We start from the raw sequence: 24037 nt of genomic DNA, 5'->3' as shown, positions 1-24037 counted from the left end.
TGAGATATATTAGAAATTCAATAAATGAAGGGAACGATTGGATGATAAGGACAAGACTATTCAGTGAGCTTCAAGATGAGTGCTAGATAAGGGATACCAAGTCTATCTGTCCCCAATGTTTGTGATGTTTATATATAACACATATATAGATAGATAGATAGATAGATGATAGATAGATAGATAGATAGATAGATAGATAGATAGATAGATAGATGATAGATAGATGATAGATAGATAGATGATAGATAGATACACACATACACACTTGAGCTTTAAAGTTTTAACCTGATAATGGCATTTTACTAGTTTTTCAGTAAAGAATCTTCTAAACTAGTGCAAGGAATATATATCCAAGTTCATTTCTATAAAATCACCAACTTGCCAAACCCTGGCAATTCTAATCTTCTTGTTGACACCTTCTTTCAGGCGATTTACCTGAGAACCCCTGACTACATTTGTGCCTTCACTTTTCACTGCCTTCCTGAATTCCACACTTTGCTGCTTGATTCCTATTACTGAAGGAATTAACACACCTAAAACCAATCGAGCATCAGCACCGTCTTTCTTGTGAAACACATTTACACATCCAGTTTCACCTATTTCTGCTTATTGTGCTGGCGTAAAGATTCAGGTGTGTTGCTGCTGTTTCTGTTGGTTACAGAGAATATCAAGTTTCACAATATGGGGAAAGTGCTGTAGTAGCCTGAAGAAGACACTAAATCCCCCTCAGTATTTTCAATTAATGATTTATGTATTTGAATGTTTTATCAAGGTTAGCTTCTTGCTTTAATTAATAATGTTATTCTTTCTTAATCGCACAAAAGTACTAATTAATTGACTTCCTGATAGTGAAAAAAAGAAATCACAGAATCAGCAGTGTTAAAAATCATGCAGCACAAACCCTCACAAATGGGTGAACTGAGCTCAAAACACTGGAAATGACAAGTCCATAACAAAAAAGTGATTAAAAAAAAAAAAAAAAAAAAAGACAGGGCTAGAACCCAGACAGTGACACAGACCAAAGTTCTTTGCTACCTACTTTCCAAATTCACTATCTGTAGCTTTTTTTGTATCCTTAATATTTTGCAGAATGCCTGAAATGCACTATAAAAAACTACTTTGTTCAAAGGAGGTTTAACAAAGCAGGGAACTTCTAAAGAGGCAGCCACAGAGGCTCCCTGCTGGGGTTCCGCTCCAGTTACTTGACAGCCACTCTTGAGTCTGGTGTGGTTGGCTTTCTGTGAGGTTGAAGGTAGGAGGGTTGGCGAGGCCAGCACTCTTCATAGTTCTGTTTAGGCTCACAGGAAAGCAAACCATCAAGGGGATGCTCTGATATATCCATGTACTGCAGCAAAGCCATTCAGGGTCTTCTTAAAATAAAGCTCTGCTGGATTTTCTCAGAGCAGCATTCTAAAAGTTGACACAGCAAGATTGCTTCTCACCACAGTCTATTTTTAAATCCCAGTAATTTTTTGTCTTTAAACTTCATGATTTAGTTTCTGAGCCATCTTTGGTGCGTCTTCGTCTTGCTAGAAAGATAGTTTGGTGGTTATACGCACTGTCTACTTGTTAAGAAGATTGAGGTTGGTAGGGAGTGAGAGAGGGATGGATGCAGAGAGGGAGGGAGAGAAAGAAGAATACCAACTAATAATGTTTACTGAGTGTTATTAAATGTGCCAAACATTGTTCTAATCACTTTACATGTATTTAAATTGCTTTTCCTCAACAACTCAAGAAGATAGGTACTGCTATTATTCTTAAGTGAGAAAACTTAGAGCTAAAGGGTTAATTAGCCCAAGTCAGTACGGCTAGAGTTGGCGTCGACTCAAGCATCTGACCTTAGGGACTCACTTCTTACTACTCCACTGTGTTTCCAAACTGGATATTTATATCTAAAAAAATACTAAAGAAGCATTGACTTTTTTCCCTTCTTTTGGTTCATCAATTTTGCATTGTATCATCCCAGCTTTTAATCAAATGGAAATATGCTGGAAGTAGGGACCTGGGCTGAAAACAATCCAACTTTTGGGGTCAGATCTCCGGTGCTGATGCCATTCTGTCACTTATAGATTGTTTGACCTTGGACATAACCCTGAAAAGACTACTAACCTTTAAGATTTTCTCTTTACTTATTTGAAAACCAGGAAAAACATAAACGAACTTTGGTATTATTGTGAGAGTTAAATATTATGGAATATGTAAAGTCTTTATCCAGCATCTATCTTTCCTCCCTCAGCTTCCAGAACTTGGCTCATCTCCGTCCCCCATACCCAATCAAAACTAACCAGCCTAGCTCCGGCACAAGCCTCTAGCAAACCTGACTCTCCTTTCACACTGAGGGCCCCCTTTCCTCCTAGTGCCAAATCCTCCTGCTGCTACAAAGGGGACCCAAAAGCCCAGACCAGCAGCAGGTTGCCTTGTGTGCAATTGAGTGGAACCAAAGTGAGGTAGAAAGGGTGAATCTAGTCCAAGTGAGTCATCCAAACGGATGACTGTCATTCCGAAAGAACTGGGCAGAGAAAAGCTCCAGCCATCTGTGAAGCCGGTAAGACCCAAAGTAGGAAAATGTGGGAGGAAGGTTTGAAGCTGAGATGGTATGGTCTTGTCTGGATTCTCAAGACTTTTTAAGTGGCTCAGGTAGGGACAGGGCAGAAGTCATTGGAGGTGGCAGCCACTCATAGCTAGTTTGGGCCAGTTGATGCAAGCAGAAGAGCGATCTATTGACCTACCCAGTCACCTCTAAATGTGATTACAGAGCTGAGGTGTAGGTCAACACTATATATAGAATGATCTTTGGCTTCCAGCCTGGAAAAGTCTGCACTTCTGTTGTTGTTCAGCCCTTCCATTGTTCTGAACTCTTTCATATGCCATTCATCCAGTTCTCCCTAATGGTCTGAGCACTTTCACATTAGACTAAGAGTTAGATGAAAACAAAACTAGTCTGGCTATGTGCAGGTTTGCATTGCTATGATAAGGAGAAAAAGTAATAACAACAAAGACTATTATGTACTAAGCACTACTTTAAAGTGCTTTGGAATATATTATTCCCCACATTTCTTACATCATAATGGCCTGGCAGAAATCAAGGGCTACACCTAAATCCAAAAAGTATCTCATTACCCAAGCCCTTATATCTATTAGACAATAGCTGAACTGCTTTGTCTATGTTGGTGAAAAACAAAAGGCTCATTTTTTTCCACCCAAAGATGAAAACGGAGTATAAAAGCATCATCAACAAACCTAAATTTGATTGGGTGCCCTAGCACTTCCCGGACAAAGTACTTTTCTTCTCTTAGAATCTATTTCCTTAGCTGGAACTGAGAAGTTCAACACCTACCTTTATGGAATTGCTTGTGATAATTACACTATTTGCAAACTTTAAAGCTATTATCATTAAATGTAATTCAAGCACACACAAATAACGTAGAGCTATCTATCATAAGGTTAATTGGATAATTTTTGACCTGGCCTATTATAGAATTGTTCATCAGAATCTAAATGAAATAAATAGACTTTGTGATTTTTAAGAGAGAAAATAAGGACTTATTTTTCAAAGGCAGTTTTTCTACTACCTCAGGATAAGTTTGCGTTCTGTCTAGTAGAGCAGTGGTTTCAAACATTTGTCTAAGGACCTCTGCACATTTTAAAAACATTGAAGACCCCAAAGAGCTCTTGTTTATGTGGATTATATCTGCCAGTATTTACTATTAGAAAAGAAAATGAAGAAAATTAACTTCTTACACAAGAGTTCATTAAAAACAGCAATAACAAACTCATGGTATATTAACACAAGCAAAGTTTTTGTCTTTTTTAAAAAAAATCTCAAATTTCAAGAAATTCCAATAAGAAGTTTGGCATTGTTTTACAGTTTTGCAAATCTAATAGAACAGCTTCATAAGAAAAATTAGATTCTCATATCTGCCTCAGCACTTAATCTGTTGCTGTATTTTTTTTCCTTTGAAATGTGAAGAGAATCATCCTTATACAAATTTACACTTGAAAAAGAGCATTTTAGTAGCCTTTTCAGATAATTGTGGATATTCTTTGATACTGCATCAAAAGTTGCAAATATTATTACTTAAAAATTAATGGCAAAGTGAAATCTGAAGCCCTGTCAATGAACTTTGTGTACTTTTATGTTAAAATTCATCAATCTGCCTTACACTTTGAGTGTATCTTTAACTTGCAGATGACTTTGTAACATGGTAGACATTCAGGTATTTGGAACATATTGGTTCATCTTCCAATTTTGCATACTTCATCACATAATATCAAAAATACTTCATTAATAGTACCGCTAACACTATTGGAAAGAAATTATCAAGTGCACAGTGTCAGACACAAATTTTCCGAAACTAATTTCTGTTGAAAGCATGAATTTTGGCTTTCAGATGAATGGTTCTTTTCATTTATTTTCAGGGGAAAACATATCAGATTCTTGTTTGAGTAAATATAGTTCATATGCCAGCCAACCTGCCAAGTACAAATGATATTATATTATTTTCAAATGTCTATTTCAGTGCCCAGCTAGTACAGTTTGGTGTCAGCACCTTAATTTGTGCTCCGGTGCCAATAGTTTGACTAACGGTGCTTCTGCAACATCAGTGCAAATATCAACACAGTGAAAAAGACAAGCAACTTAGTACTACTATACAAAGTTTTCAGTTCATCAGACCCCTACAGTATTCTCAGGAACTACCAGAGCTCTATAGACAATACTTATGTACTATTATCATCCTTTGATGTTAAGTGGATTCTTTATTCTGATATTTTGCAAAATTTCTTAAGCTTTCTTGACAAAAACTGTTAATGTCACATAAATTTTGGTAAGATATGGATATATATTAACATAAAAAGGTATTCACACTATACTGTTGAGTAAAAAGAGTCAGTTGTTATTTATACTACAACTACATGTCATACATACATATGTATGTATTAATATATGCATATATGTACACATGCATACATTAATAGATGTATATATGCCTTTGTGTGTACATATGTGTGTCTGAGTATAAATACTGTAATTTGAAAGCAGTTGTATCTAACTTTTCTTTGTAGTAGTATCAAGAATCAGTGAAAGAGGCTAAGAGTGATGGGAATAACACGTTCTTTTTCATTATAAAGGAAATTTGTTCTTAAAAAGCCATACATTGAGTACCTACAATGTGACAGGCACACTTGGTGTTTATTTTAAGGAGGAGGTATTGTACTAGGATTGTTAAAAACTTTTTCCTGTTTGAGGCATGACACTAGCCAAGCCGTTTCTTGTTAAAGCCCTGCTTCATGTCCCCTTGAGCCCCATACTCACCTATCCAGGATCATCTTACAAAAATGCAGGAAGTTTTAAAGGCTCTTTGTCCAAATCTGATTTACTTCCAAAAATGCACTTGTAGTTAGTGAGTATCCACCATTCTTCTGTCACTCTATACTATATTAACAACTAATTGGTCACTCTGGGGCATTAATCAGACATTGCAAGAAGAGTCTTCCATGGAGCCCTTGCAGTGCTCTCAGGTTAATACGAGCTTCACGCTCTTCACCACTAGAATTTTTCTACTCTCTATTGTCCACGAAGTTTTTCTAATGGTTCTTCTAAAATTTTGTGAACATCTCCATAAGGGAAGCATCTGAGATTTGGAATTAGATTCCTTAAGTGGATAAAAAAAAAAGAGGTACAAATTCAAAGACTAGAATCACAGCTGGAAGAAGACTGCCTGCCGATGATCATCTCTACTCTGTGATGGTGTGACCATTCGGCAGCTCTGAGGTGCGCTGACAAGAATCTCAGGATCCTTCAATGTCTCTTATATAACCTGTAATTAATTCCTTAAATTAATAAAAGAGCACCTCCTAAGAAGCAAGACTCTAGAGTCAGTTATATAGCTCAGTGGCATAAGCGCCGCCTGGCAAGCACAAGGTCCTGAGTTTGGTTCCTGGTACCCACAAAAAAACAAAAAGAAGCAAGAATCTTCAAATTTTAAGTGAGAAGATGAATATTACAGCCAACTCTCCCTTGCTCCACTTTATTTTATTCAGGCCCCCCCCATAAAGTTTTATCCTATGACAACATAAAAATAAGTAAAATACAATGGAAGCAACTACTTAGTTCTTTAAGCACTCACACAATAGCAGCCATTAAATGTGGCATCTCAGTTATTTTAAAAACTCATTAGGTTTGAGGATACTGCAAAAGCACTGACGTAAATACATTTCTCTTCAGTATTTTCTACTCCCCGCTCAGTTCAACTTGTGGATTTCCATAGAGAATGCCTGCTACTGGCATCCAAAAACCACAATAAATCCTTCTATATACTCTACAGCACTGAACAATTTCACATTCTATGTTTTGAAACAGACTCACTTGGTTTTGTCAAGCAGCAAAAAACAACAAAAACATTTAGATATTCCTTCAGACTTTGCAGTGTGCAAAAATATGTATCCTTCATTAAGTATGGTTCTATTCTCTTAGCGTTCTCTCCCTCTCTAGTTACTCATGTCATTAAATTTCTCCTGAAATCATTTTATGTATTATGAAGTTAACTGAGTCCCTAGTATATGTTTACTGTAGGCCTATTTGCTGCAAATTTAATTCCTGCCCTCAGAAATTATGAATGTTTTTATCTCTTTATAGCAGCCAGTATTGAAAAAGACATCCTATGATACAGAGTGATGAATTAAGCATGTCATTATGCAATTGGTGTGTAGTGAGCTGTCTCTGTCCACTTGTGTCTTGAAAGGCTCCTGGCTGCTGTGCACTGACCAGAAACTCTCAACCACACTCCTGGCCTCCCGTCTTCTTCCCTCCGGCTCATTTCCCACCCCTAACCTGAGAGGGCTTCTTAAAGCACCAATCTCATAATGTACTCTCCTGCTTAAAACGTGCAATGGCTCCCCTCTGTCCTTGAGATCCAGAATAGATTTCTCATGTGATTCTTAAGTGCCTGCCCTCCTCTCCAGCCACACCTTGCATCACCACTCCCTAAACCTTCGCTTCGCTCCACCTCCACATCCTCCTCTGAGATGTCACAGGGCCTCACCAACACTTGCCTCTTAGCCTCCTTTCTATGCAGCTCTTCTGCATGCCTGCCCCACACCCCACACCCAGGCCACATCTGCACAGCTTCTGTTCATCGTTCACAGCCCAGGACCTCGTCAACAAGACCTTCCCTGGCCTTAACCCTGGCAAAGTCCCACTGCATCCTTCGCCCCCCATCCTCTGCTGTAAGCACCTCGTGCTTTCATTAAGGCTTATCTCGTTACCTCTGTTCCCAACAGGTCTACTGCACTAGCCTTGTGTGCTCCAGAGCCTCAGAATTTAACAAACTCATTGTAAGCAGTCAAAAATACATCCAGAATGAAGGAACAGTGCAGGACCTCAAGAAAATTACAATGTAGTGGTAAACTATACCAAAATATAGTGAAATCTGTCACATTATTGCCTTAGAGATGACACCTAAGTCTCTTGTATGAAAATATCATATGGAAAATATTTTAATCTGTAGGATATATTAATACAAATTTTAGTAACATATTTTACTGGAAAGTACAAAATATATAAAATGTTTAAAGTATAAAAATAAAATAAACACACTCATACTTGTGCCAAGGAAAAATGAAATTACCATATTCAAGAAGTTTGCTATATATCCCTCATCTGATTATGCAATAAAAGAGTGCTGTTTGTTTTTTGAATGACATTTCTTTATCAGCTAACTTAATCTTGGAATTGCCTATAAAATTCAACAAAGTACCAAAACAGCACACATATTTGAGCCCTTAGTGCTTATTTTTTCTAGTAATGTATAACATATTTCCTCAGAACATCAAAGGTCATCCACTCTCTGTTACATTTTTGTGATGGTGATCCTAGAATCAGCACCCTTAGTTATAAAAACATGATCACATATCAATGCAAAGCACCCATCATTTCATACTAAAGTAACTTATCCTAAATAAATTCATCAGGTACTTGAATGCCTGACATTGTGATACATCTTATCCTGCATTTTCTTAAACTAATCTTGCCTTCATAACTCAAATACACAATTTCTAGACATCAAATTCTTTTTGTTTTGAGTCAGAGATTCCCAGAGTATTTGAACTTGGTTGGTGGTGGTACTTTGTATAAATTATTTAAACATTGCATTTCATTATAAGCTACAGTACCATATTTCCACTCAGTAGCAATAATATTTTCTACATGAATCAAGTTGTTAATGTTTATGCAAAAGGAATATAAATGGTTGGGATTTTCCTAGGCATCCTCTGGACTCTGTTTGTTATTAACTGACTATCACATGCTTAGTGGATAAACTGTCTGTGGTTCTAGATCTTTTTTCTCCTGACACACCTTGAGCTGGAAAAGCTTCCTCAAATAATAGCTTAGAAGCTCTTATTCATAAAGAAAGTGGATAATAACCCAGAAATGCCCATGCGTTTTGGTCATCATGAATTTATGTACTATTAGAGAAAAGGAAGGAACAAAACAAGTCATAGAGAGACTGACGCAGAAATGACCAGAACTGAAGTGTTGAGTTATGATGCCTGCAGTTCTCAAGGCCAAGGGGGAGCCCAGAGAGTAGAGGAGTGACTTATACCTCCGGAAAATGTTTGCACTTTCAGGAACAGAAGAGATTTATTCTGGGCTGTCGTGGCTATGTGCAGATCCATATAAAATCTGAAAAAATAATAGTACTCAAAAGTCATTTTGAGCCATAATAGGAATATGGGTTGTCAGTCACATAGATGTAGCTTAAAGGTAAACAACTTTAACTTTCTGCATGAATTTTGTAGATGAAGTACAAATTTGGGGTTGGCTCTTGTCGCAAGAAAAATTTCACTGACAACTTTGTCTCAAGTGTATGTCAACGTGTCAAAAACGTGCTGTTTAGAGAAGGTGTGAAATAAAGAAATAACGCATTTAAGATATGAAATATTTAGAGAAGCCACTCAGGTTTTTCTTTCTTTCACTAAGCTAAAAAGGTTGCAGTTTTACTTCACAAGGTCATAAAACCATGATGCATGATATACGTATCAGTTGTATTTTTGAAAAAATCAGCAGCAGGTGCAGGAAGCCAGGTGCGCCGACTGCCAGTGAAAAGGAACAGGATCCCCAGGAAAAGCTTGTAATATTTGCACCTGGCCTTGAGACTGACGTTCTCCCCCATCAAACAGGGTCAATGCATATAAGAATAAAAAATAATGTTCTGCTGAAGCAGAACACCAATCAATGTTTTAATTTTAAATGGATTATTTCTTGTTTTTCTCAGCCTGCAAAAAATATAGAATATGTAGTTTGCCCTTTTCTTAGTAGCTGGGGTGGGGATTATTTTTATGTGATGGTGTTTACTTACCATTTGGGAATCCAAAGTACTAAATCCATTCTCTCAGACTCCCTTTTCCCTTACATGAACAACCCCCACCCTCTTGTGTGGATGACGACTGATGCAGGAGCACCAAATGGGAGTGCTTGTCAGTTTCCTCTTGCCTTGCAAATAGCACCAAGACTGTATAATGCCAAGAGATGGGCAGATAGAAGTACCAAATTTCTCAATTATTAGTGTCTTCAGGCAAAAAAAATCTGTATCAGTCATCACATGCCATACCACTGCACTGACAGCTCCTGGTAAAACTAAATCTAGAAGGAATGGGAAAATGGTGGGATTTTTGGGAGAAAGAACCTTCCAGATTAAGGAAAAATTGGACTCAGAATTTTCAGTAACAAAAAATTATTTTTGTTTGCTTTTTCTTTGAATGTGGTTTTGTTTGGCTTTGAGGGTCAGGGAGGGTCGAGAGTTTACTTACTGACCTCTTAATAATGTAGAACATTGCTGAATCTGACATAATGTAATGCTAAGCCTAAAAGTTTTGTTTTCTGCCTACTTGATCTCACTATGCAACCCAAGTATTGTTCCTTAAATCTACTAAGAGCCCTCTGAGTAGCTGCTAGTCATCCTGATTTTGGCCTGAGGCTTACTATATTTTCTGTGTGCAAGAGGGAAATAATTATAATGTAGTAAAGAGAAGTTATTTTTCTTATATGCAGAAAACACTGATGATCAAAGGATATAAAAAGTGAGGACATGATAATTAATATCAACTCAAACTGCCTATTACACCATGGATTTGTCTCCAAAAAATGAATTATTTGATATTTGCTTTTGACTAAGAACTACAAAAATCCCAGCGCTTTGATCCAAAATCTTTTCTAATCCTACAAATAAACACCTATCACTGGCACTTAATGCTTTGCTTCTCAAGTAAAAGTATGGATCCTGACCACTTAATGTACTTACTCTGAGAGCTGATTAAAGCAATGATTTTGCTTTTCTGAGTTTTTAAAATTAATTCAAATAAAACCTTGAAGGGAAGAAGGTATAGAAATGTGAGAGTGTGAACTATGCTTCAAAAATATGTCACAGCAGATAGAGGGATAGATAAGACAAAAGCAAGTACTGTATAATAAGAGGTTAGTGGTAGAATCTAGGTAGTACTGCAAGGTCACACAGTAAAGTTATTTTAACTTTACAGTTTATTTGGAATTTTCTATGATAAAATCCTGGAAAAGCGATTCAAAAAGGTCCACACCTAAAACTGAATTTGTATACTTAAGAAAATGTCATTGCAGAATAGCAAGAGATTGATTTAATGGATAACTGTGTTAGAGAATTCTTATTTTGGAAAATACAAATATTTTTAAGCATTTTTATGTTAATTATCTTGTAGACCAAGAGCCACCTTAAAGATAAAAAAGCTGGCATGATGATGGCAAAATTATGTTGTGCACCACTATTTCATTACCCAGCTAGTAAGTAACTTGGAATATCTATTTACCCAATTACATTTAGTCTTTAAAAATACTAAATATCCAGATTTATGCAAGTGCTTTAAAATGTAGTTTAATGGCATATTACATTTGTTCTCCGTTATTTCTTCTCCCCTAACAGTACACCTTTAGAACTGTGTTTGTTGACTGTAGGGATTGTTTGCTCACACCTAACCCAGCACCAAAGAGTGAACCCTATGGCTCCCTCTGTCTTACCAGAGTATGAACACATTGCGGGGCGGGATGGGTGTGTTGCGGGGAGGAGGAGCTGCAAATGTTTTTTTAAAAAGAAAAATGGAAGTGTTCCTTTTTTAAACGCCAGATTTAACAAGGCTTTCTGCCGAGGATTCTTCGTAACAGTGACATTTACCCTTCAGAAAGTTGATTTCCCACACACATAAGAAAAGTTGGAGATTTGGCAATTATCTTGTTAACTGGCCAGTTACTTTCTACTTGAAAGTTTCATCCAAGATTATGCCCTAAAAATGCGGAAATTCTCCAGCTCTTCTTCTAGGACCTTTGGAAGAAGCACATTCTTCTCCTTCACTTCTTGTTTTCTGTTTTCCTTGTTTCTTTGGCTCCCGCAGCAGGGGTGCGTGTGACACTGTGGATCTTGAATAAAAACAAGTTATGCAGGGAGAAAAAAGGAATGTGGGACTAAAATGTTGTCAAAGATCTGAGAAGTTTAATATTACAAGGGAGAGTCTAGAGGAAATGGGGCATATTAATGCAATAAACAACTCATTCCACTTTCCTACCACAGTTGCCACCAGGGACACGAGCAATAACTACATCATGAATCTCTACATTAAAAAAAATAACAAAAAACACTTTATTCCCGGAAACATAACAAAGGAAGAGTAAAACCCTGACCTGATCTTTTTTTCTGCAAAGTAGACTTTAAATGAATCTGTTCTATGGCAATCTTATGGGTCTCTTAAGCAATCATATTTTGTTTCCTTTTTTAATTATGAAAGAAATTCACTTTTGTTTCAAAAAGTACTCCTCTGTATAAAGAAAAAGGTATAATCCATCCTCCCAGAGAAAAAGATTTAGTATTTGGTATATGTTCTTCTAGATTGTTTTTCTACAAAGATACACCACACAATTATAAATTTTAAAAGAAAAACAATTTTTTCCCCAAAGAGTTTATTCTCTTACTCTGATGCTTTATGAATTATCACTCCTTCTTCTATGGTATCTGTGTTTGCACTGTTTTATTAGTAAATATTTTTAGTACATGATCTTTACATCCTTTGTGAAGAATTGCTATATATACATAATATACCCAATTCCTTTTTCTCACCTCCTTTCCCTTCCTCGCCCCCCTATCCATCTCTTGATTCCCTTTTTTATATTTTTTGTTCATGTTTGCAATACATAATGTTTACATTCTTTGTGGGGAGTTGGAATATAAAAACTAGTTTCCTCTTCTTAAACTATAAACATGCTCAAGACCTTTATACAAAGAAGAAGGGAAAAAAAACCTATCTTTTCCAGTATTTTTCCCATCTTTTGTCTGTGAGCTGCAATTTTTTACTCCTTCTTTCTCTTTTCAAGCTTCCTAAGGGAAAAATGCGTCTTTTCTGACTACCTTCACTCTCTCTTAACAACATATTCAGTAATTTGACCTGGCTTCCACTTCACCACATCTATCCCAGTCACTCACAATTTCCAAGTCAAACACAGGAGAAGTCACATTTGTCTCCTTCTTTAGCTTCTTGTCACCATTTGAAACCAGCTAATAGTCTCTTTTCTTTGACCGTATTCCATTAGTTTTCCTTCTATACTTCCAGCCACTCCTCTTCCTCCTCCTTTACTGAGTTTTTTTCTTCTGCTCATTCTGACTTCAGTCCTCATCTCTTGTATCTCTACATTTGCTTCTTTAATAGGCTCATTCACTCCTGTAATTTTAATTATCCCCACGAATCCATGTGCCTTGTCCTCAGCTCTCTTCGTAATATGGATCCGTATATCCATTGGTGGACTGGGTCTTCCCACTTGGATGAGTTTTCCAAAGACACCACAACCTCAATAAATACCTTGTCAACATGTTATCTTCTTTCCCAATCCTCCACCTTCTCACTGATGCTTTGTTCAATTTGCTCTAAGGAAAGACTGCAGCAGAGTTTAGTGATGCATCCAGAATGTGACTGGTTTAAAAAGGGAAACAAAGTAAGGACCTGTTCCTAGTGAGTACAGTCCATTCTTTCAAGTTTAACAGTGAAGAGAGAAGAGAGAATAAAGTCTTTAGGATGACACAGGCAGGAGGAAATCTCTGAGCAAGTTTTCAGGCTGTAGGAAGGAAAGTAGTTGGAGAAGCAGGTGAAGTTTGGGAAAACAAGATAGGAATTGAATTCTGAAAACACTGAGGACAGTAGGAAGGCCTTTCCTTCCTGCAGCTTTATTATATATTCTGGGTATGACATTTGCTTTAGTAAATTCGTGTCTAATATACAACCTCACTGCAATACTGAATAAGTAATAATACACAGTTATGCAGTATTTATATGACACCTTCAACCTTTACATTTATTTTGACATCTACAGCTAGGCAAAAGTGGCAATTGGTGCTAATTTGTATGATTGCCTAAATCAAGTATTTACTTCCTCTCAAAATTATATACATATATATTCCATTCCTAGTGGGTATGAAGAATCCTTTGAATTCAATTCATATAAAACTAGTACATTTCAATTAAACTCTAAGTTTCTGATACACTCATATTCTGAGATGAACACATTACCTTATTTTTTAAGTCTCTATGCCATCATATTTTGTTGCTGTTAATCTCCTTGCTAAATTTTTCTGTGTAGTACATTCTGTATCTGCAGCCATGGCATGATTTTCCTGTAATCCCCAAGTAAAATGACTTATCTGAATCCAATGATTTAAACCTATTTTTCTATTCTACTTATGTGGGAGAAAGAAAAAAGGGGCAGGAAGGAGGAGGTGGATGGGATTCAAAAGAGAGGCAAAAGTCTAGACAGCAAAAGTTCCTGGGGAGGCTCGACGTTAAGAAAACTACGGATCTAATTGAATAGTATTTAAAGTTACCAACACTAACAGAGAACTAGATCATTCTCTATCTGATTAGTCAGAATTCAGACTAGCATGGACAGCGGGGAGATACTGTAGTACTTGGGGTTTCAGAGATTGGGCGGCTATCCTGAGCTGAAAGCTTCTTACAGGGAGCAAGGCACTGTCAGCAAATGGTGACTGTTTTCCTTCTCTTTCCCTTCTCCCATCATAAAGTGTTCACCATCCTAGCTCCTTACACAGATGCTCCCCCTCCGCCCCCAGCTGAAAAGTGAATAGTGCGTAAAATCAGCAGGGAGCAGGCAGTTTGCTAAAGCTGGGACAGAGAGGGCTCTAACCTCTTTGACTCAGTTGAAATCCTCAGCTCCAGTGTCCTGCCAGGGAGGTGGGAGGAGCACAGGAAGTACTACCCTCTGGCTTCTCCTCCCACAGAAGCCCTGCCCCCTCACACTTGGACAGTGCAGAGATTAGCTTTCTTCCTCCTTCTAGCTCAGTCCTTTGGCTAATATGAAAGACCACGCAGAAGCTCTGGACTTGCTGCTTGTGCTTGTCAAAAGTGCATAGATAGAAGACAGGGCTTCCCAGCTGGGAGGAGGGAGGAGAGCTGAAGATCCCTGCCTGGGCTGGCTGATCTAAACAGTCAAAGTGGGCAGCTGAGTGCTTGAAAGAGGATTATGCTCGCACTAGAAATAAGCAGTAAGTGAGTGACTACTGGCTTAGAAAAGGATTAATCCCCTGGGGTTATGAGGTAAACTAGAAAATATTGCTTAATTCTAAAGTAAAACTGTAAGACTTCTGGCTCTGTGTTCTGTTGTGTGCTGTTTGGAGTTTAGGGGCTTAAGTACAAAAATCAGAGCTCTAAATGCCTCCTCCCACTCTTACAAAATGCCAACTTCTATTTAGTTGGGGACCATAATCTCCTTCCCTTACCTAGCCTCTTCTCAGGAAATTTGTTAGTAAATGAGATAAGGAGTTGAGATTAAATTCGAAGGGTGGAATTTGATGTTGGCAGAAATTGAAATTTTGAATTATGCTCTCTGAGTACTGACATTATTATATCTATTAGCAGTTATTGTGGAGAAATTCTGAAGCAGTGAGTTAAACAGGGAAAATTAAGAGCTTTTATGACAAGGAGGCTGCATAGTCCATAGGCAAGGGGTTAAGTACAAAAATTATGTAATAAGTAATAGATGGGGATTTTTTTTTAAAACCACTGGAGGAAGTAGTCAGGAAGCATTAAAATGCATAGATAAAAATTCTATAGGAAAAGAAATTTTCATTTCAGACTTCTGTGCTAGCCAGAAATTTCACAATGTTTACAAAGTCAAGACAATGATTCAGGAATACTTCAATTATTGTTGTACATTATTAATACTGTTCCTGGGCAAGATCTGTGGTTCTCTGGTCAGCAAGTTCTGGCAATGAAGCCACTGCCGCTGTTGCAAAGAATTCTGGGATGTCTCACACTGAAATGGATGGAAGGACTCACATTCCATCTCTACTTAATGTCCTTTTGTCCAGAAATCGGGTCATGCAAATGAGCTACTTGGTACGTATACAGATCAATATTTGGAAAGGCATTTCTAAAGGTTTTGCATTAGAGGGTCTCTGGACAATATCTGATGGCAACCAGTGGACTAAAAGGATACAAAAGCAAAAAGATAGGAAGTCAGCTTGAGTGAAACCAACCTTGTTCTTTTTGTTTTTTATCAATCCTGAAATGGAGCCTCAAATGAGGACAACAATAATAATAGAGAGAAATACTGTGGCCATCTGTTCTGTTCTAAGTGGCTAAGTTCATTAATGTATGAATGAGAATTTTTATTTTATTTATGCATACTAATACTTGAAGATTCAGAAATTTCTTTATTACAGGAAAAAACCCACAAAAATAGGTGCTCTGTTTGGGAGAAATAAAATATGTAAATTCAGTTTTTGAAATATTAGAAAAAAGCAAGTAAGAATTGTGTCCCACAGTGTTAAGAAGATTTATATCATGGTCACTGAAGAATATATCTCTTTCCCTAATGAAATAGGGATCGTACCATGCACACTAAAGTGTAAGAAATATTTTTTGTTACTAATTGTAGCTGCTGTGGTTGATATCTACAGCAAGGACTTATTGTTTTAAACTTGGATACAGCTAACCTATAATTATTTTTATTTTCCATTTGTTTTGGTATAAAAGATTTATGACATTTCTAGTATTCTCATCAGCTGTTGTACTGGCGGGAGGAAAAGGACTCAGACATATCACCATTCTCCTGTAACACATCTATAAAATAGTTGCCACGATCAATGTCCTTTTCTAACAATGTACAATTATAGGTCTTGCGGCAGAGGGGGATGGGGAGTGGTCATTGGGACCAGTAATAAATACAGTAATAGCAAAGTGCTAATAGAGTATATTTTTAAAGATGGTCTGTGTTCTTTTAACTTTTAAGCTACCTAATTTTGAAGTTTATCGTATCTTTTAAAAGTTATAATATTGACAATGTGAACACTTTTGAGTTGCGTAATACCTCTCTTATTCTTAAACATAGATAAGGCGTTAAAGTAAGATATTTCATAGTCTCACCCTTAAGTATAGTGTAATTCTCAATGAAGTTTCAGTCCTTAAAAAAATACAGTAGGGTTCTTCAAAGAGTTACTTACTTACCTCAAAGTGTTAAGGAATCTTTTCTGAAACTATAGAATAAGTGAAAAGTATAAGAATATTGGCAAAAAGTTATTTGGATGACAGGATCTAAGGAGGAAAAATGAATAATGATAAGGTAGTAATTTAAAAGTAAAAACATCTATTGTACCTGAGAGACTGACATAGAGAATAAGGCATCATGACTAGTGAACATTTATCTTCTAAATATGTTAAGTAAGAATTAAGACTGTTAATGGAAAGAAACTAAATGATCATTTAAAATTATTCTTTCACAAGAAAAGTAAAGAACAAGGATATGGAAAACTAAGCTGTGATGAAGACCTCGAAATAATTGTTGATCAAAAGCAGGTAAGTGAATGCTTACATACATTTTCTATTGTTGCATTGTCGATTTTTTACAATCTAAGCCCTCTGGATGTTCAACTCTTCTTTGACAGCTGCTTTAGCCTGCTATGAGGCCTGTGTAATGAGACAGATTTTGGGAGCAACTAAGTTTTCCCCATCATGTCTGTAACCCTACCTGTTTCTCATGTTCTGTATGTAAAAATGATAAGAAACAAAGCTAGAACAAGATAAGAAAACTTCTGGAAAATTAAAAAGGCTCTATTTGGTAAAATGAATCAAAACAACAATGATAATTTATTTGGTTGGGAAAAAAGATTTAAATAAGAACAAGAGAAAATGGTATTTTGAAAATGTGAAACACTACCATTAAAGTATCTTGTAAAACAATGGATATGATTTAGAGGGAGGAAGAAAAAAAGCACTGAAAATTTGAAAACTCTAAATGTAAATTTTGTCCAATTTACTTTCTCAGATTATCTACAGTAAATTTTAAAAACACAGAGAAGAGGCCATTTAACAGTCTGTAGTACTGCTCATAATTTGAGAAACCTCTAGCCTGGTTGTTAAATGGGCCCATAAGGGGAAATGAAAACTGCTTAACAGACCATAAACAATGACCTACCAGGTAGTGGACAGCATCCATCCCGTGACACTGAATTGGCACTAGCCCTTGACATCTTTGTTAATTATCAAGGAGGCAAGATAACTGCACAGCTATTTGATGTATAAGCGCTGCTGAATCTGAGGATGATGTCAGCTCAGGTGCTGAGAGAGCGATAATTCAAAAGGATCTGAGTAGATGAAGGATTAGAAAGAAAGCAGTCAGTAATTTACAGAAGCCCATCTCATTGCGTTTGGACAATTCCCTAATCATTCAGTTCATTTTGCATCATGGTGACTGCGTTAAAAGAACCATTGTAAATTTCTGACAAAAAGGGGAATGATCACCAGAAGATAGTGGCCAGAAGAAAGTGATTTAGGGATTTGTTTGGTAGACTTGGAATAATGAAGGCGACTAACATGGTTTTCTAGGGAAAAACAGTCCAAAACCCATCTCCTTGGAGGTGCAGAATGTACAGTCCTACGGGGTTTACTCAAACTGCCTGCGGGTTTTTCCTGCCTTATCACCACTCTTGCTCCTCAGTCGACAGGGGAATGTGTGGACTTGGCCCTGTGTTTTGCTACTCAGTGTCCTATTTGAGTTTAGCTTAGTTAGCTTAGTTAATAAAGTAAGTGGTACTGGGCCCCCAGTACTCCATTAAACTATTAATTATTATTTTGCCAGATTAGTTGGGGTTTACAGTGTGTATCTCCTGCTGATCCTACCCATTAACTGGACCAACCTGGTCAATAAACTAGCAAAATATAAATTGTATGTGAGTATTTTATGAGAACACAAATATATATATTTCTCTATTAAAAGAAAAATTGCTTTTATTTCTTCTTCAATCATGTAGAAGATGAATTCTTTTTTCTTCTTTACTGTCTTCCTCCTCAGAGATTTTACTTTCTTTGCTTTTGTTATTGTTTTTGCTAAATATTTGTATTTTACCAAAATTTTGGTGTTCAGACAGCTACAAAACTATACATTGAGGTAATTGGAGTGGAAAGACCAAGGAAGTCAGGGTTCTTTTTTTCTCATGGTAACTTTTAGAAACTTTATGTTCTTGTGACTAAACATATTTTATTAACTGTTAGGGAATCTTAGGAAAAAAATAAAAGAGGAAGAAGAAGCAACTGTCCTTCTTCATCTGAAAACAACACTTTCCTTACAGGATCGAATGACCCAGTTTCTTCAGAGCCATCGTTTGCCTCCAGTTATTACAATTCTTCCAGGGTTGCTGGGCAAGGTAGTACCACTTGGCAGTGACCCAGCTTTGCGGAGACTTTCATGTCAAAACATGTTTCAGAAAATGAGTAATTGTGAATATGAGTTGGCTTCGGTGGTGGTTGTTGGCAGGGAGAGAAGTCCTTCCCTGTTTGGGAGGATTTGTTGGTGTTGTTGCAAGCAAATCCTAGATTGAAAGAATGACAACGTTCATACCTTAAAGTACAACATTTGGGAAAACACGTAACTATTGTTTATGAACCTATAAAAACACTCCTCAGTTTAAGAGGTATGGATCTAGGTGTGCCTATGCATGCAAAAAAATTGCTTTCCAGAAATGAGATATTGCTTCATTTGATAGATATGAGGTTTTATATGCATGAGATGAATTGATACATATGTGAATTGTCGATGTATAATAAAGTTAAAACTCTTTAGCATTACATATTATTTTGTCAAGAATCTTTATGTTTAATCTATGTCTTTTCAAAAACATGGTAGAAATTTGTTGGTCAGTCTTTATATAATTGCTAGTAGCTTTTTCAGGAAGTGATGCCAAAATAAATTCTAAGGAAGATAAATAAAATAATTGGGAGTGCTGTGATGGGCAGAAGTTGCCTTATCTCATTAAATCCATCACTCAGACGCTGTCATTCTACAAATGCTGTATAAGCTATATGCTGTTTTATCAGTCATATGATTTGCAAGTCTTGTACTTCCAAAGAAAGCCCATAATCTTGCTTAAGTAAGCAAATTAATATAAAAACAGTACATGGTAATATGGAGTTTGTTCTCCCCGGCTGCTTTCATCCAAGGGAGCAAAATATAATTCTGTGTTATTTCCACATGCAAAAAAGGAATGTATTTTGGAAATGTTTAGCATTGCTTTGAAAGCCAATGTCGTGATGCTGTATGAAATTTTATTGGCAAAACTTATCTGTAAAGCATATAAAAACATCCCAGAGAATTCTTAAATTTGTATTGAAGTCCTAAAATAATAGGTGCCATATCATATATATAAATATATATATGCATACACATGTACACACAGAGTCATTTATGCATATCACATTAGGATCATAGGTCATATTTTCCACAGAAATTCTCAGAATTTTCAAACTTCAAACATAGGAAAGTAATCAAAGAAAATGTGTTAAATTAAAATGTTAATACCCGGGGCTGGGGATTTAGCTCAGTGGCACAGCGCCTGCCTGGCAAGTGCAAGGTTGTAAGTTTGATTCCCGATACTGGAAAACAAAGAAGAAGAAATTAAAAAATAAAATTTTTTTAAAAATGTTAATACCCTTAAAACTCAGATATTTGACATATAAATAATATATATATATAATTAACAAATACATATTTGGCTTCTGAATAAATATTAAAGAAGGAATTTTAAATGTATATTTTTGATCACTTTAATGTGAAAATATTCTTTCCTGATTGGAGCAGAGGACAGTCTTGTTTAGAAATAATTCTGACGTGAACAAAAATCTCCTGAAATTAGACATTTTGGGGATGCAGACTGAGGAGTAGATGGCCAAGTATCTTTATTACAGAATTTAAAATATTAGCCACATTGAATAAATAATAAGTTCTTTCTATTTTAAATTGTTGTGGCTTTTTAACTCAAGGTTCATTATATGATGGATCTAGATATCTTTTTCTCAAATGTTTTCAAGTTCCAGACAGACTTTAAAAAGGTAACAAAGATAGACCTAAAATTATAGAATATTAGGACTATGTGAAAGATAAAAGTACAAATTCAAGCACTGAATAAATTGGATGCTGAGGATCCAGTTGGTTATAGAACTCAAAGTTGTAGCTATGCATCCTTCCTTGCAGTAAGGTGAGGAAATGTCAAATATCAGCTAGCTACAAGGGGAACAAATGTGCCTATGTCAGAGCCGTAGTTTCCAAGCTTTGGCTGTCTCAGATTCCCCTGGAGGACTTGCTGTAACACAGATTGAGACCTGAGGACTTGCATTTCTGACTCCTTGGCTAGTGTTACTGGTTCCAGATCTCATATCAAGAGTCATGATCAGAGAAAATAACTAATGCAGTCATAAAGAGGAACAAAATGTATAAGACTCATGATTAATGTTCTTTACCTGGGCATTGTCTAGAAATCTAAAACAGAGAGTTCAAAGACATCCAACCTAATGATACTGAAATTAAGAAAACCACATCCATTTACAACCAAAATCTCCTTTAAAGACTCAAGATTGCTGCACAGCTGAATTCCATGTGGTAGCCGTGTGATCCTGAACGTGAGTTCAGTTCCCTTCTTTGTAACATAATACTGTGTTCTTCCTATTTCCGAGAGTTTATCTGAGATAAAATATATAAAAGTCCTTTATAAAGTATAAGTAGTGTGTTATTTTAATTAGCTAGCCAGCCCCCCACTCCCTCCCACCCCCCCTACTTCAGTAAGCAGGACTTTGAGATCTAGAAAGATGAATGGAGTTGCCTGGGTCTCTGGTTAGGTACACAGAACACAGGAAGCCAGCTCCCTCTCCTGATGTCATCTGATGCTGTTGCTGTCACCTCCACAGAACTCTGCACCATTACCCATTGCTGGTCATCCTGTAAATGGGTTAAGAAACTTCTTTGCCTCAGTGCCCTAATTATACAAAATAACCATCTACTGGTACTTACTATAACTGGCCATGATTTAATTATGGAACCCTCACAGGGACAAACTTCTCCACAAACACTTCTTAACTGTTTACTTCCCCATTGTCCCTGGGCATTGTGAAGAGAGAGATGCCCTTGCAAATAAGCATGTATAAAATTAGGGCTAGAAGGTGGTTTTTGATGACCACTTCCCTTTCCTTTCAGTCTTCTAAAGGAGGGCTTATGACAGGCCTGAGAGAAGCACCATGGGAAGAGACAATGTACGAGCCCAAAATGTTTCCAAGCAAACTGATAAGAGAAGCTTGAGCAGAAAGCTCTGGACATTAAAACTTCTGTGATCTTTTTCTAAAGCAAAAGAAGAGACAAGGTATAGCCACCCCCTGTGTCTCCAACAGTTCATGAGCAATTGCATAGGATGGCACTTCTATCCCAGTGGTCATTGTGGGAATCAATCCTAAAAGGAAATAAAGGCCAACATGAAATAAAAATGGAGGAGCAAGGAAAACAGGTTAACTGGAAAGACACCCAGCTTCTTTCTGGTGCTAACAGACACCATAGTTCTGGTACCATCCAAGCAATCGGACTCAAGTTCCAGTCTCATAAATAGTAAAAAGGATGAGGATAATACGTGTCACTGCCTTGTTGTACTGAGCACCATCTGGCCATTGCTTTCTCAGCCACACCAATATGGTGACTTAATTTAAACTATTCAGATCCCATTTACGTGAAAAAATTACGAAGTCAAAGCTGTGACTTGGTATCATGCATAACCATCTCCCTGGGTGTCTTCTCGGAACTCTGTTACTTGGTCAGCAAGAACAGAAACCCACTCCAGACCCGCAGAAAGGAAACAACCTGGAGATGTTGAAATGTGGTATCTGTGACACTGAGAGGACACAGCATGTTATGCAGTTGGCCTCAGATACACTCGGTAGACATAAGGTCCATGGCAATTTCCTCACAAAAGACTGATTGATGGGAAATGGATAAATAAAAAGAAACCAGATTTATTTGCTATTTGTCTGAAATCAGCATTAGTTTATACCAAGACTCACTACTATAATCAGCTCAATTCCATCTTGTCTGCAAACTTATTTATCATCAATAAATATTGTACAAGGAGTGGGAAAAGTGTCTCATTTGGTCAAAGAGAAAACTTGCTGGAGTGAAAAGTGAATCACCTGTATTTTGTTCCTAAATATTTCCCATTTGTACCAAGGATTATAAAAAATAATTTCAAGTTACCAATAATTTGGGGGGGGGAAAGGCGCAGTAATGCAAAATATCTTACATGTGTTTTCCTTATAAACTTATCATATAAATTCACATATTTGTTTGTTTACATCCACACATTTCAGTTGAGTGTATTGGTACCCCTAAACATCACTGGCCCTGGGGAAAACACAAAGGGAAAATTTAATATCTTCATTTCAGAATCTTCTCACAGGTTTCTGAAGTCTGACAGTATTTGACCAGAAAATGTAGAGGGTCACTCTTCATAGAATGACACAGAGGCAGGCAAGAGGGCCAAAGGAGAGATCTAATGTCCTAGTTTCTAGTCTGGCTTGGTTACTTACTAAGAAGAAAAGTTTGGAGTAAGCAATGTAAATTCTCTAAGTTTCCACTTCTTTATATGTACGATAGCATAATACCATCTGGATCCAGTGTCTATGTAAGGCTCAAATGGGGATTCTTCCTTGGAGAGCCATGTGTCCCACTTAGCCTCCCGTGCCAGCAGTAAAATCCAGGGCCACCACTGTTCTGTCTGATACTCCTTCCACCAGTAACTTACATGTCCTGTGTGGTGAGTTGGAAATTGTTGCTCTATCATGACATCTTCACTTTGATTATTTCCACCAGCTTACTCCTGAGAATTCCATGTGCCTTGTGTGAGACACAAGCAGATACTTTAGTCTACGACATTTTCAGTGGTGCCAGGCCCCTTGCCATGCCATGTGCTCAGGATTGTAAACGTAGTGCCGAATGTGTGCCTGCTATTTCTACACAGTGGGTGAGATCCAAACCCTTACAGCGAGCAATCTGCATGAGAGCAGGGCATGGCCACATAGTAACTGTATGACCTTGGGAAAATTAACCATCCACTCCAAGCTGACACTGCCTAAAAAGAAAGAAAGAACCATATCTGCTTAAAGTACAGCACAGAACAAAGAAGTTTCTGAATATGAATGTCTAGCCAAGTACATGGCAGATAATCTGTGCTTTATAAACACCGGGCACTTTATGAGAGTTGATTGTAATCCTCATAGATTGATTTGCTGAGGGATCCCCTTGGATTTGGGAGAGCTAAGATATAATGATTCAAAACAGTGTAGCCTTTCTGGGGTCACAGATACAAATGCCTCCTCTGATCAGCCAGGTGCAGAAATCAGAGTAGCAGGCTGTGGGAGAGAAATAGGATGAGGACAGTGCCTCCTTGGAGCAAGCTGGCCCCCCTGGAGGGGGCAGAACTACCACCACCTGCTGGTTGCCATCTTGCTGCCAATGGGCTCCAGTTACTAACCATACAATTTTTTTCAAGACGCACAATCTGCTACTTTTGTTTTTAAATGTTTACAATCACTTTTTAAATGTTTAGATGGTGTGTATTCAACCAAAACAACCTGAGTGTGTGCACAGCCCTTGGGGTACAGCTTTGTGAACTTTTATGTTTGTTTAAAACACAAGTTTTATTTATTT

At 37.1% G+C, this 24037-nt stretch overlaps 1 protein-coding gene and 1 long non-coding RNA gene across 11 annotated transcripts in view; one reads left to right on the top strand and one right to left on the bottom strand.

Moving 5' to 3' along the window:
- The window catches only part of Pex5l (peroxisomal biogenesis factor 5-like), a 221911-nt gene that overhangs the window by 41217 nt on the left and 156657 nt on the right, over positions 1-24037 (top strand). For 5 of the 10 annotated variants that reach the window (XM_005383054.2, XM_005383053.2, XM_005383051.2 and 2 more), the window contains exons 1-2: positions 15261-15420; positions 16807-16878. The exons of 2 other annotated variants lie outside the window; for them this stretch is intronic. In XM_005383054.2, coding sequence (XP_005383111.1) covers positions 15328-15420; positions 16807-16878 — 165 coding nt within the window. In that variant the 5' untranslated portion in view covers positions 15261-15327. Of the gene's footprint in view, positions 1-14336; positions 14572-15260; positions 15421-16806; positions 16879-24037 lie in introns of those variants that run through there. 3 more of the 10 variants (XM_013513609.1, XM_013513606.1, XM_005383056.1) reach the window with 3 other exon arrangements.
- Positions 10830-14247, bottom strand: LOC106148395. Its single transcript, XR_001233809.1, has 3 exons — positions 14210-14247; positions 12874-12938; positions 10830-11443 (listed from the first exon to the last, which is right to left on the bottom strand). It is a non-coding gene; the product is annotated as an uncharacterized LOC106148395 (long non-coding RNA).

Source organism: Chinchilla lanigera, unplaced genomic scaffold (genome assembly GCF_000276665.1).
Source record: "Chinchilla lanigera isolate Chin_1 unplaced genomic scaffold, ChiLan1.0 scaffold00019, whole genome shotgun sequence".
NCBI lineage: Eukaryota > Metazoa > Chordata > Mammalia > Rodentia > Chinchillidae > Chinchilla > Chinchilla lanigera.
This window is presented reverse-complemented; position numbering and strand designations above follow the sequence as displayed.